This window comes from Cnephaeus nilssonii (genome assembly GCF_951640355.1).
Source record: "Cnephaeus nilssonii genome assembly, chromosome: 7".
NCBI lineage: Eukaryota > Metazoa > Chordata > Mammalia > Chiroptera > Vespertilionidae > Cnephaeus > Cnephaeus nilssonii.
Window position 1 is genome coordinate 97204988 of NC_137078.1, and position 13981 is coordinate 97218968.

The following is a 13981-nucleotide window of genomic DNA, read 5'->3' on the forward strand; positions in this document are numbered from 1 at the left end:
GGCCTGACTCTTGGTAAATCCATACTGGCTCTGAGTGGTCCCTACTGTCTTTTCTAAGAACTCCATCAAATCTGGTCCAATCCTACCCCAGCTCATCACTAAAGATCGTGTACCCCATCCCACCCCCACCGAATATCCCAATGCCCCTGTGCTGGTCTCCAGAGATTTATGAACCAGCGTTCACAATCAGACAATAAGACAAGAAGTAGGAGGAAAAGCAAAGAAAAACTGGAAACATAATTTTGATTTCATTTTATTAACAAGTCTAAAGAAAATTTCATTGAATTGGGGATACAATATAAATTATGGTGACCTGCATATAAAACCTGGCATCAAATTTGGCCTTTTAGAAACATTTATATATAAAAATATGCATTAAAATCTGCACCAGAACACAATGTGGAGGCTGACGCCCCAACAGGAGCGCCTACAAAGGTGGGTCTGGTCTGTGGACACAGAAGGTCTTGGTCCTACAGCCTCAGGCTGAGTCCGATGTGAAAACGCTCTGCTCTGAGGAGGGGCCCAAAGAGCTTGCCTCTGAAGGCAGGACCCTGTGAGCACCAAAACGCCACAAGCCTGGCATGACACAAAGATGGTGCTGGGGAGAAGGGCTGCTTCCCTAGTTCCTGGGCTCTAGGGTTCCAGATCTCTACACAAACCACCTTCAACTTTGAGGAACTCCTGCAATTTCCAGATGTTTTTCCCAAGTAAGCTAATCCCAACTCAAGGAGCCAAATCATATAATTAGCCTGATTTTCAGGACTAAGAACTAATTCTATGTCATTTTCTGCAGGTCAAGCCTCTGAAATAGCTAACAGAATGGCCATCATCACAACAGAAAAATATAACAATCTATTTCAGTCTTAGACCAAATGCAACTGAGCAAGTCTAGCCCAGAAATTATACTTCCCAGGCAATGAAATGAAAAGCAACCTTGACCCATGTTGGAATTCCCCCATTCTGGGTGCAAACTATCTTTGCACAAGGCAACGGGAGGCTCTGGGAGAGGCTGGGTCGATGATGCACATCTGTCTTCAAGGAGGATGATGCAGTTCCTTCCCTGGCAGGCCTGTCATCTGTCTGAACAGGGTCAGGTGGGAACTTTCTTTCTGCCCAGGGCCATTTGGGTATTTTTAACATCACTCGTGGGCCATACAAAACTACCAACTTAAAAATTAGCCCGCTATGTTTGGTCAAACATTTAATTCACTCATCCCTAATGCCTTGGCAGGGCCAGACCAAACAATTTAGGGCGGGACGTTCCCCACCCTGGTCTATTGGCTTATTCCTTCAGGGAGGAGCTGATGTCCCTGGCCTGCTCGCCCTGTGGCTCTGTGGCAAGTGGCAACTGTCCCGGACTCAGGTGCTGAGCTGCTGCCCACACGGTCAGGATGCCAGGCTGGGAGAAACACAAATGGGAACCTGATAGAAATGGAGGGTGGGCGTCAAGGAGCAACAGGAAAGGCAACTGGGTGGACTGTAAGTAGCTGGCAAGGGGAGCAGTTGCCTGTACAACCTCTTCAATTTCAGGGCTCCTAACAGTAACTGAAAGGGCTGAGAGTCGTCCATTCCTCCCCCTCCCCTCCCCTCATTCCCACAAAGGGAAACAGCGCCCTGCCCATTTCCATCTGGAAGCAGAGGTTTTCTCAGCTTCCTCCATGGGTGGGTCTTTTTTTCCCTTCCCAGTCCTCGCTGGGGTGTCTTGCCACAGGGTGATCTGACACTCTTCCTCAACTGTGGCAAGAAGTGAAAAGACAGATAAGCCTCTGAATCACAATTTAGGCAAACAGCCTGGAGGCCGTGAGGCTGTGAATGAGGGCTCTCTCAGGCTGTGTATTTCAGGGCCCCAAGGCTCCCAGGACGAGACAGGTGCTCTTGGTGTCACTGGGGCCTGACACCAGTCATTACCACGTGGCTCTTTTAGGACAGGCGGCCAAGCTAGGTGGCTCCTTCACAAAGTCTTAGGGCCTTTAGTCTACTTTAAAGTGACCTAACAACACCCTCTAGTGGAAATTATAAACAAAACAAGGGCCATGCAGCCAGTTCACCTTCTGATACCAGTGATTTCAAGATTCCCCATAACACAGAACAAGACATTATCTTTAACAACTTAATAATTTTAAAAAAGGCGGGAGTTTACAAGCCATCCTTAGGCTCCTCACTGTCAAATCACCTTCTCTCCTGAGAAACTGCTTTCAACACAGTCTCAGACAGGGCGGCACGCGGACGGAGGAGCTCCTGGTCCCCTTAGAGTTTGGGCAGACTGCCCGCTGGGGCCAGAATGATGCCAAACACGTAGAAGAGCCCCAGCAGGAGGTTGAGTTTGGCGGTCCTCTGGGGCAGTTTGTTGAAAGTCTGGCTCCGGAACTGCCTCTCGAGGGAAAAGGCCATGGGAATGGTGAGCAGGGGGAGAGCCAGGCTGATGCTGTAGTGCGTGGCCAGGATGCTGAAGATCAGGTAGGGCAGGAAGAGCAGCGTGTTGTAGAGCATGTACGAGAAGGTGGGGCCGATGAGGATGGCGAGCGTGACGATGCCCGCCTCCCGGTCGGACTCCATGTCCCTGGTGTTGTTGGAATGGAGAATGGCCTCGGTGCTGAGGGCGAGAGGGATGGCGTACACCAGTGGGAAGACCGCCAGGGACCCCACCTGGACGGCGTAGGCGAACATCACGGCCAGCGGGCCAAAAGTGATGAGGATGACGAGGTCTCCCAGGGCCACGTACTTGAATCCAATCCCTATGGCCAGAAAACCCAGAGAGCTGGTGTGAGATCAAGGACTGTTCATCCGTCAGAGACCAGCCACTTCTGGCCAGGACACTGAATTCTCAGGCGAGGAGAGTTCCTTCCCCTCCAGTGACCCGGAGGTACAGAGAATACTGACCTTTTAGCACTCAGTGTGGTTTCAGAGTCACACCCAACCTTTCCTTCCTACTGCCCCCAACTAAATCCTGCAACAAAGAGCCGTGGGTTCCCACCACACACAGCTCCACGGAAGAGCCGTGAGGATCTGAAAGGTCTCACAGTCCAGTTTTCGGCTTCTTTCACCCTTTACCAGCCCCTGCAAGACACCACCTCTGTCTGTAACACCGCGGGGCCAGGCCCTCACGGAATAGCCAGCCCCGTCTCTTACTCTTCCGCCTCCTTCCTCTACAACCTCTGCAGGCATCTTCTGGTTTTGAAACTCCCCGCCCCCGCCTCTCCCCCCCAGTGAATCTCAGTGAACCTGCAGGGTTCCCAAACTCCGCATAAAGAAACCTTCAGCTACACAATGAGTAAAAGAGCTACGATGATAAGTTACAAAGCAGCTTCCCCTCTCTGGTTCCCATCAAGTTAAAACTAAGTCATCCTTAACTCCTCCTCCTGTACTGCTAATCGACTTCAAATCCTGTCTAATCTACTTCCGTAAAACCTGCCCAGTTCTCTCCAACCCCAGCGGCACACTCCAGCCCACCTCACCCCATCTCCAAATCCAAGTAGTGGTCATTGTATGTCTAGAATACTGCAACAGCCCTAACTGGTTTGGCTCAGTGGATAGAGCGTTGGTCTGCGGACTGGGGGGGTCCCAGGTTCGATTCCGGTCAAGGGCATATACCTTGGTTGCGGGCACATCCCCAGTAGGAGGTATGCAGGAGGCAGCTGATCGATGTTTTTGACTCTCTATCCCTCTCCCTTCCTCTCTATAAAAACCAATAAAATATATTTTTTTAAAAAAAGAAATTTAAAAAAAAAATAGAATACTGCAACAACCCCCAAATGGACCCCTTGGCTTCCATTCTTATAACAACCTCCCCCCCCCCTTTCCTAATCTAATCTCCACTCTGCAGCCAGAGTGATCCTTTAAAACTATTCATCTTGCCGAAACCGGTTTGGCTCAGTGGATAGAGCGTCGGCCTGGGGACTCAAGGGTCCCAGGTTCGATTCCGGTCAAGGGCATGTACCTTGGTTGCGGGCACATCCCCAGTAGGGGGTGTGCAAGAGGCAGCTAATCTCTCTCATCGATGTTTCTAACTCTCTATCCCTCTCTCTTCCTCTCTGTAAAAAATCAATAAAATATATTTAAAAAAAAAAAAAAACTATTCATCTGACCATGCCCGCCCCCGCCCCCCCCCCCCAACATATACCTAAAAACCCTTATCAACACGTTGTCCTCAGGATAAAAGCCAGACCTTTCTCCTGGCTCCCCTCTGGCCTGCCCTGGCTCTCTCCTGCTCACCTAGAGCTCCCCCCTCCCCTCACACCTCTTTCAGTTCCTGAGGCCTGAGAACCATCCTCCCCCCTTTGCCTGGCTAACTCCTACTCACCCTTCAAGACTATAAAGGCCATGCCTCACCCCTTCCTTCACCCCTACACCACATTCCGTCCCCTTGCAACATGTCCCATGACCCTGACTTCTACTATCATAAACTTCATCACACTTCTCCTTATTTAATCTCTGTCTTTCCCAACAAACACTCAATTCCATGAGGGCAGGGCTGTTCACAGCTCGTTCCCAGCACTTGGCCCAAGGCTGAACTGAACACAGAGCTACAACAACAAGCACCTGGAATATGGGACCGAGGTCAGACGGACATCCCACTCAGAGTAAAGCAGCACGGAAAGGGAGAGAGGTGGCCCACGCATACACTGCCACAGGAGCTTGGGAAACCCCAGACCTAACTGCGGTGGGCAGTTAGACAGACATGAGCAGAACAGGACGATGGGCCAGGTACAGGTCACCAGGACGGAAAGCCCGAGGGGCCAAACAAAGAACAATTATAGGGGGGCCTCACCCCCAGGGTGGCCTTTCCTCCCTAGCATATGGTTGGTCATGAGGTTTGGACCCCCTGACCTTTCCTCCCTGGAGATAGCATTTAGGCCTCAGTTGTATTTCAGCTCCAGGCCCAGAGAAGCAGCCAAACCAGACCAGAGACCCCATGGCTGACCTCAGAGCAGCTGCACTGAGTAATGTCCCTACCCTGGGGCTACCAATCAACAGTGCAGATCCCAGCCCTGAAAGGACACCTGGGAAGCTGCTGGATATTCTACTGAGATCTTCCCCTGCAACCTCCCCTAAGATCACCCTTAACATCTTAGGATAAGGCCCTGGCTGGTTTGGCTCAGTGGATAGAGCATCGGTCTGCAGACCGAATGGTCCCAGGTTCGATTCCGGTCAAGGGCACATGCCTGGGTTGGGGGCTCGGTCCAACGTGCAGGAGGCAGCCAATCAATGATTCCCTCTCATCATTGATGTTTCTATCTCTCCCTTCCTCTCTGAAATCAATAAAAATATATATATTTTAAAAAAAAACAACACGAAAGATTGTTAAAAAATAATTTTAAAAAAATCTTAGGATAAGGACCCAGCACGCTCTCCCTCCCCTTCCCCTTTCCCTCACCTCCACCCAGAGTCGCCATTACCTCCCAAGCTCCAAGGGCCCTCCTTTACCTCCACAACTTGTGTCCTGAGCCCCTTTCTCTGAGGAGTTACTTCTCCTACCTCTGTGATTTATCAAACAAATGCTCTGTGACCGTGTGGGCCTACGGCACATCCACGCTGGGCCAGGTTACTCATTTCTGCGCACCCATAACCAAGCTACCAAGGCACAGCCTGCACAAGGAAACTGCTTTAACCACCGAAAACGACCAGGAACAATGAAGGTCTATAGAGGGTCTGAAGCCACGCAGCCAAAGAACAAGATTCAGCCCAAGGTCACCTTCACATAGTCGTTGGGCTTCTCTGATTTTTGTCTCCCCCGTCCCCCAGCTTTTTGCGATATAATTAACATATCACACTGAGTAAGTTTAACGTGTACATGTGTTGACTTGATACACTTATATTGCAACATTATTCAAGCTAACATCTCCATCTGTCACCTAACGACCCCCCTTGGTTCTTAAGAATGAAGCGCCCCAGAGGACTGAAGCACAGGCATGGCCCCTTACACCCACCAACACACAGCAAGCTAAATCTGTGCTCCCCGCGCAGCGCTTTGATAAATAACTTGGTTGTCTGAGGACATGCCCTCCAGGAGGAAGTTCTCTCAGGCAGAACATCAGCTCCGGTTCTAAATTAGTAAATCGATGTCTCCTGCAATCGCTCACATATTTAGAGGACTACAGTAATCCCCTTATCCTCATCCAAGACCCCAAGTGGATGCCTGAAACCACAGATAGTATTGAACCGTATACTGTATATACTATGTTTGTTTCATATGCATTCTGCACATACTTTCCACTTCACGGCAACGCTTTATGGCTTCTCTTTGGCACATCCCAATTGCCAGCATCACTACTCTTGTGATGTGAAATAAAGGTCACTTGAACACAAGCACTGCGCTATCTCTACAGTCAATGTGATAAGCAAGGCAGCTACTAAACAGGGCTAATGCGCAGGGAGCGCATACAGCGGGATATGCTGGACAAAGGGATGAGTCACTTCCAGGGTGGGACAAAGCAGACAGCACAAGATTGCATCACACTACCCAATTTAAAACATGAATTGGTTATTTCTGGAATTTTCCATATAATATTTTTGGACCACAGCTGACCACAGCAAACTGAAACTACAGAAAGTGAAAGCGCAGATAAGGGGGGACTGCAGTACCCCTGCTCAAGGAACATGAGGGCAGGAATACTCCCAGCAGATCTGGCTTCTCCACCAGCTGCCTGCTTCCCTGTGGCTGATGTTCTCAGCTCTCCAAGCAGAGTTAAGGGCTCTGACTATGAAAGAAAACACACAGCTCTAAAGCCCTGACCTCTGGCTTACCCAAGATTACCCAAGAACACCTCCTGAGATCACCGAGCAAAACAATGATGTGAGCAAGTTGAACAGAAACCTGTGCCTCCAAGCATAAGCTCCCACCTTCAACAGGCCTTACCCCAAAACCAACCGCAAACCCACTTTAGGGGTGAAAAAGTCTAGAACCTCCTACAGGATAGCTGACCCAAGAAAATGCCAGTGCCCTTAGGAGAAAGCCCAATGTCCTAAGTGTCCAACAGGTGGCACCCCTGCTCCAGAGATGTGGCCCACCTGGGAGTTTCCTTTAAGGCACACCCACCCCTCCCAACGCCGTTTTCCACAGTGAACTATTGGGCCCGATCTCCACATAGCGGCTGGAATGAATTTGTTAAAACATGAATCAAAATGTTGACAAGAATGTGGAGCAACTGAAACTCTTGCATATTGTGGGAAAGAACAGTACAACCACTTCAGAAAACACTGGCAACTTCTCATAAACATCATCTACCCTATGACTCAACAATTCCCTTCCTAGGCATTTACCCAAGAAAAGTGAAAACAAATATCCACAAACACTTGACCATGAATGTTCACGCATAATAGCCAAAATATGGAAACAAGTCAAAGGTTGATGACCAGGAAAATGGATAAACAAATTGCAGTATGTCCATCCGATGAACACTACTCAGCAATGCAAAGCAACTGCTAATGTACATCACAGCCTGGCAAATCTCCAAACTCTCATGCTGAGCACAAGAAGCCAGGCACAAGGACTCGTAAGGAATGATTCCATTTCTGTGAGGTTCTAGACCAGGCAAAACAAATCTGCGTAAAAGAAATCAGAACACTGGTTGCCTCTGGATAGGGATGGGGGGAGGGGGGTTGACGGGAAGCACCAGGAAACTTTTGAGGGTGATGGAAATGTTCTGTATCACGATTGGGTTTGGGTTATACAGCCATATGCATCTGTCAAAATTCATCAAACTGTAACACTTAAAATCTGTGCACTTCACAGTATGACTTTTATTGCTATGTAATTGACAGTGTTTAAAAAACCATAAAATCAGATTATGTTATTACTCTGCTCAATATATTTTATTATCTCCCCATTTGTTCATTCAATGAATACTAAGTACTGACTACATGCCAGACACAGTTCTGGGCACCATGGGTTCAGAGACTAAAATCCCTAACCCCAGGGAGTTTACAGTCTCAGAGGGAAGATAACTAACAAAGTACTTACTCATGTTAAAAGGTAGTATGTGCTGTGATGAAAAAGCAGAGAAGAGCAATAGGGCAGGTTTGGGGGGATGGGACACAGGGTGTATTGTATGTTTGTGTGTAATTTTATTTTTTTCTCAGCTGCTGCAAAAAGCATTGTTTTGTAACGTTAAGTAGGGTAGAAAGCAAGGCCTCACTAAACAAGTGACAAATGGGGAGAGCAGGTTAGAAATGGAATCATACACATAGAAGTGGGGGGAAAGTATTCTAAATCCAGGAAACGGAATCTTCAAAGGATCTGTGAGGCGGGAGCATTCCTGGTGTGTCTCAGAAACAGCCAGGAGGGCAGAGTGCCGGAGCATGTGCAGAGAAGGAAAGAAGGACAGATCAGAGTGGGGGGATTGGAGAAGATGGGAAGATAATGGCCCTGGGATCATTGTCAAGACCGCGGCCTTTACTCTGAACATGATGGGAGCCACTGCCCGAACGGGTGTGGAACAGTGGTTGAATGCTGACCTATGAACCAGGAGGTCATGGTTCGATTCACGGTCAAGGCATGTGGTCAGGGCACATGCCCAGGTTTCGAGCTCAATCCCTAGAAGGGGGCGTGCAGGAGGCAGCCAATCAATGATTCTCTCTCATCATTGATGTTTCTATCTCTCTCTCTCCCCCTTCCTCTCTGAAATAAAAACATATTAATAAAAAAAAAAAAAAAAGATGGAAGCCATTGGAGAATTTTGAGCAGAGGACTGATGTAACTGCCTGTTCTAACAGGATTACTCTGGCTGCTGGCTTGAGAACACTCTGACAGGGACAAGAGTGGGTGCACAGAAACCAGTAAAGAACCTGCCAAAACACTCAAGGGAGATAAGAGGGTCAGTGGTGAAAGGTCGTGACAAAGGTCAGATCCCAAACACATTTTTAAAGTAGAGTCCACAGGATTTGCTGATGGACTGATGCAAGATGCGGGACACGAGTTGGGATGATGCCTGTGAAGAACTAAAAGGAAGAAGTTGCCACTGAGTAAGCGGGGGAAAGCTGTGGAAGAGCAGGTTTCTTTGGGGAGAAAGAAGATCAGGAATTTGATTTCAGGCATGCTGAGCTGGAGATGCCTGGAGACCTCTAAGAGAAGTTACCGAGTAAGAAGCTGAGAGTCTGGAGTTTAGCGGAGAGATCTGGGCCAGAGGTATAAATTTGAGTCACCAGTTTAACAGATAGCATCTCAAGCCATGAGACTGGCTAAAATCACAAAAGGAGTAACTGGAGACAGAGGAAAGAGACCTAAGGATTAAGCCTGCACGCTGGGAATGAGGAGAAACCCACACAGAAGACTGAGGCCCTACCAGTAGTCGGTAAACTGCGGCTCAAGAGCCACATGCGGCTCTCGAGCCGCGGTTTGCCGCTCTGTTGACTAATGAGTTTGCCGACCACTGCGTAAAGCATTACCCTTACCCAGAAGTTTTGACTTCAGGTTGAAGACATTAGTACATTATTAAAATGTTTTTTAAGTGTTTTTCCCTAAGGCAGTGGTCGGCAAACTCATTAGTCAACAGAGCAGGAAACCACGGCTCGAGAGCCGCATGTGGCTCGAGAGCTGCAGTTTGCCGACCACTGCCCTAAACCAGCATGATCCAGCCCCCGCCTACCTCTCCAACTACATCTCCATTCTCCCTCTCGAACACATTGGCCTTTCAGTAGATCCTAAATGTCGAGCTCTCTCCCCCTCCAGTGCATTAGCATTTGCTGTTCCTTCAGTCTTGAAGGATTCGGCACCTGAATCAGACCCCAATTCTGCCCGAGGATGGCTCTGTATCCTTCAAGTCTTAGTTTAAGTTTCACCTTCACAGAGAGAGCCTTTTCCCTCCCTACCCCCTTATACATTCTGTTACAGCATCCACGATTCCCTTTACTGAAATTCCTACAAGTGGCTGCCAGGACACCAGTCTCTTGGTCTTCCTCTTTCTCCTCCAGATGCTCCATCACAGTTCCCTTTACCTGTTCCTTCTCTTCTCCCCACCTCTTTTTTTTTTTTTAATATATTTTTATTGATTTCAGAGAGGAAGGAAGAGGGAGGGAGAGATAGAAACATCAATGATGAGAAAGAATCATTGATCAGCTGCCTCCTGCACACCCCCCACTGGGATCGAGCCCGCAACCCAGGCATATGCCCTTGACTGGAATCAAACCCTCGACCCTTCAGTCCGCAGGCCAACGCTCTATCCACTGAGCCAAGCCAGCTAGGGCTTCTCCCCACCTCTTAACATCAGAGTGCCCCAGCGCTGTCCTGGTCCCCCTCACATCTCTATCAACACTCCCTCCTCTGCTGGTCTCACCCAGTCGTTCAACTTTATGTGCCAATGATCCCCAAATATCTTTATCTCCAGCTCAGACCTCTTCCTGAACTCACTCTTATATCCACTTGACATCTCCACTTGGAGATCTACTACATTAAGATGCTCTGTCAATTATCTCTCCCAAAACCTACCTTCAGCTTTCTCTATCTCACTTGAAATCAGCTCCATTATTCAAGTTGCTCAGGCCAAAACCTCTGCGTTATGCTTAATTCTTCTTTCTCTCCTGCCTCACATCCCATCTATCAGCACACCCTGCCTGACCACTTCTTCCCTCTCCACTACCAACCTGATCCAAGCCACCAAACATCTCTTGCCTGGGTTATTCAACAGCTCCCTTCTCCTCCACCTCCCTGCTTGTACCCTTGCTCACTCCCCTTTATCCATTCTCAATACTTTAGCCAGAGTGATTCTTTTACAACATTAAGGCCTACATAATCTTTGTGCCTCCCTGACCTCCCCAAACATACTTCTCTTACTTCACTTCCTTTCACTTTTTCTCTCTCCCTCACCCTGGACTCCATGCTGTTCCTCAAACTTTTCAGGAACATTCCTGCCTTAATGCCTTTGGCAATTGCCATTCCAAGATTTGGGACACGCTGCTCAGCCAACTCCCTCACTTCTCACCTCCTTCAATTTTTGCCCACATGTTACCTTTTGGATGAGGCTTTCCCTGATCAAACTACTTAAAATAGTCCGCTTCCTGGCTCTACTTACTATTTCTCTCCATAGCACTAATCATCTTTTCATATACTGTAATCAGGGTACCAACTCATCCTAACCTACCAGGAACTTTCCTGGTTTCAGCACCCAGAGTCTCACATCCTGGGAATCCTCTCAGTCCTGAGCAAACCAGGACATTGGTCAACCTAACTATAATTTACTATTTTTGCTTTGTCTCTCCTCATCACATATAAAATAACTTTCACCAGAGCAGGGATCTGTGACTGCTGTGTTCACAGGGAACAGTGCTGGCGCATAATAAATGTTCAATAAACAGAGCTTAGCCACCTGACCATCACCACCTTAATCAGCTGTACAATCGTGAGCTCTTCAAAGTTAATTCCACTAAGATTTGGAACTGTGGCATTGTAAGATATGGCCAACAAAAAGAAATTAGATACAAAGTTTCCATATATATGGAAATGACTCATATATATATATATGAGTATATATATAATTTCTAACATCCATAAGCCAAGCCAGGATCTTCTCAACCCACTCTTGTTTTCAAAATAACCCACATAACCCACAGACTATAGATTTCACATAAGTATACTGAGAAAAGAACTTTTGATAGCACTTTTTTGATACTCCCACACAAAGCAAGCAGTTTCTAGTACATGCAACTAAGACCTCCAGCACAGGGATCAGGCCAGTCCTTACCTCCTGTGTAGAGAAAGGAGCCAGACAGGCCTCCAAAGTAGATGAGAGCCAAGTGCTCCAGTTTCAGAGGGGACAGGTAGTAGAGGCAAGCGGCACAGACGCAGCCCAGAGTGTAGAGGAAGACTCCGAACCGGACAACATCCTGGGGCTCCAAGATCCGGTCCACCAGGGTCCGGTCATCACTCTTTTTGTGGTCAATGCCCTTGGAAAAGTCATAGTACGTGTTGACCAAGTTGCCAGCCCCATGCACAGCCAGGACTGCCACGGCACAGCCCACCAACAGCCTGGGGTCCAGGACGCCCTGGGATCTGTAGGCCAAGGCACTGCCCAGGGCCACCGGGGTGAGCGAGGCGCTGAAGCTCCAGGGGCGCAGGGCCAGCACATAGGAGGCGCACTTCTGCCTCCAGGAGCGCGGGACGGGCTTGTCCCACTCGGGACCGTCGTTCCCCAGCAGGTCCCTGTCCCCGGCCTGGGCTGTCTCTCCCGCCTGGATGCTAATCTTCTCCCCCGGGACCTGCGAGGCCGCCATGGAGGTGCACGTGGCTGAAGTCAACGTTGATAGTGAGCCACCCACAGAACAGCGACGGCGGTGGGAGCGGGAGGGGTGGGGCGACCAGCCCTGACCTTCCTTCGGTTCCGCCCCGGGGCAGGGCTGGGGAGGCAGCGGGGCCCCGGGGCAGGAGTGAGCGGGCCGGGCACCCCACGAGCCCAGTAGCACCGCTCGGCCTTCCAGTCACCTACGTGAAACCTGCCTCTGGACCCGGCTCGGCGCTAGAGCCCAAAGCCGAGAGGCGACCACCTCCCCGGAGCTACCGGGGCCGCCATCTTGTGCGCCCGCCTCTGGAGGCCGGCCGGGAAACAGGGGCCCCGGGCACTGGCGGGCCGGGCCCGGAGGGGCCGGGGCGGGGCGGGGCGCGGCGGGGCTGCCTTCTCTCCCAGGTGTGCGCCCCGCAGCTGCTCCCAGACTCGCTGGATGCAGCCTCGCTTAGCACCACACGATCCACCACAAATGCATGTGGCTTTTCGACTTACCAAGAGCTTTCAGGCACCGAAATAGAACGCATTCATTGTTCTCATGCAGTATGCGCACTACTGTACGCAGCAATTAACAAAACCAACTAAAATCAGGGAGCATATTGAGGAGACAAGAAAAGTATAATTATCCCCGTTTTTTCAAATGAGAAACTTGAAGCTCTGAAATGGAATGATGTCTAAGAGATTATTAGCTCTAATAATAATCACGACAGCAAAAACTCTCACTTTCTATTGTGCAACTTCCAGCGCCATAAACTGCCCTGCCTGTTCATAACACACAAATAACTGCCCTTCCCACCCTACTAGGTGGCCGGCTCCGTGTCTTCATTGCCGGCCCTCATTGCCCACCTTCTGGGAGCTTCGGGAGCTCCTCCTGACTGGGGAGAATTGGTTGTTAAATTTTTACGAGTTTTGTGAGCCAGTCACCAAACACAGCCATTATTAAAGATTAAACTACACAAACTTACAGTTAAGTAAAAATATATATATATATATTACCCTAATATGCAAATAGACGGAACAGCAGAACAACTGAACAACCGAACAACAGGTTGCTATGACGTGTGCTGACCACCAGGGGGCGCATACAGAACATGGTGGGCGTTGGCAGCAGATGGGATGGTGGAGCAGGTGAGCGGGGACACCAGACCAAGATGGGGCGCCGGTTGCTGTCATGGGGCAAGCCTCTGGCGGTTACTGAAAATTCTTTGCTCCTGTGCACTGCAGTCCTGCCTGGCACTTGCACCCGCTGACAGCACCGGCCTTGCTCGTACCTATTGCTGGCCCCAATCGCTCTGCATCATGAGCAGGATCGGCGCTGTCAGCACATGGGAGTGGCAGTGGTGGGAGTAGGGCTGCTGGCAGACAGGGGACCGGGGGCCGTGGCGGGAGGGGCCAGGCCGGGGCACGGAGGATGGGCGGAGACCTGCCCCTGAGCCCACCGCAGCCTCACAGCCCATAGTTCCTTTCAAGGTGCACGAATTCATGCACTGGGCCCCTAGTATTAAAATAAAAGTAACAAATACTCTAAGTTCATTACTTCCTCATTACTACATTTTACCATTTATGCTCTTTAGGTTATTCACATTTGTTTTTGTTTGTTTACTGTTTTTATTGATTTTAGAGAGAGAGAGGAAGGGAGCGGGATAGAGATATAGAAACATTCATGAGAGAGAAACATCATGGATCGGCTGTCTCCTGTACATCCCCTACTGAGAATCAAACTCAAAACCTGGGCATGAGCCCTGACCTGAAATTGAACCAGTGACCTC

At 49.4% G+C, this 13981-nt stretch overlaps 1 protein-coding gene across 1 annotated transcript; it reads right to left on the minus strand.

Moving 5' to 3' along the window:
- Positions 1-224: 224 nt before the first annotated feature.
- UBIAD1 (UbiA prenyltransferase domain containing 1) lies at positions 225-12512 on the minus strand. The gene is made up of 2 exons (XM_079777545.1): positions 11676-12512; positions 225-2735 (listed from the first exon to the last, which is right to left on the minus strand). The coding sequence occupies exons 1-2, from the start codon at positions 12202-12204 to the stop codon at positions 2248-2250; spliced, it is 1017 nt and encodes a 338-aa protein (XP_079633671.1). The 5' UTR covers positions 12205-12512; the 3' UTR covers positions 225-2247.
- Positions 12513-13981: the final 1469 nt, after the last annotated feature.

Coding starts and splice junctions, on each gene's coding strand:
- UBIAD1 (XM_079777545.1), bottom strand. CDS start 12,204: ATGGCGGCCTCGCAGGTCCCGGGGGAGAAGATTAGCATCCAGGCGGGA. Junction 2,736..11,675: donor CTCCTTTCTCTACACAGGAG/GTAAGGACTGGC, acceptor TTCTGGCCATAG/GGATTGGATTCAAGTACGTG.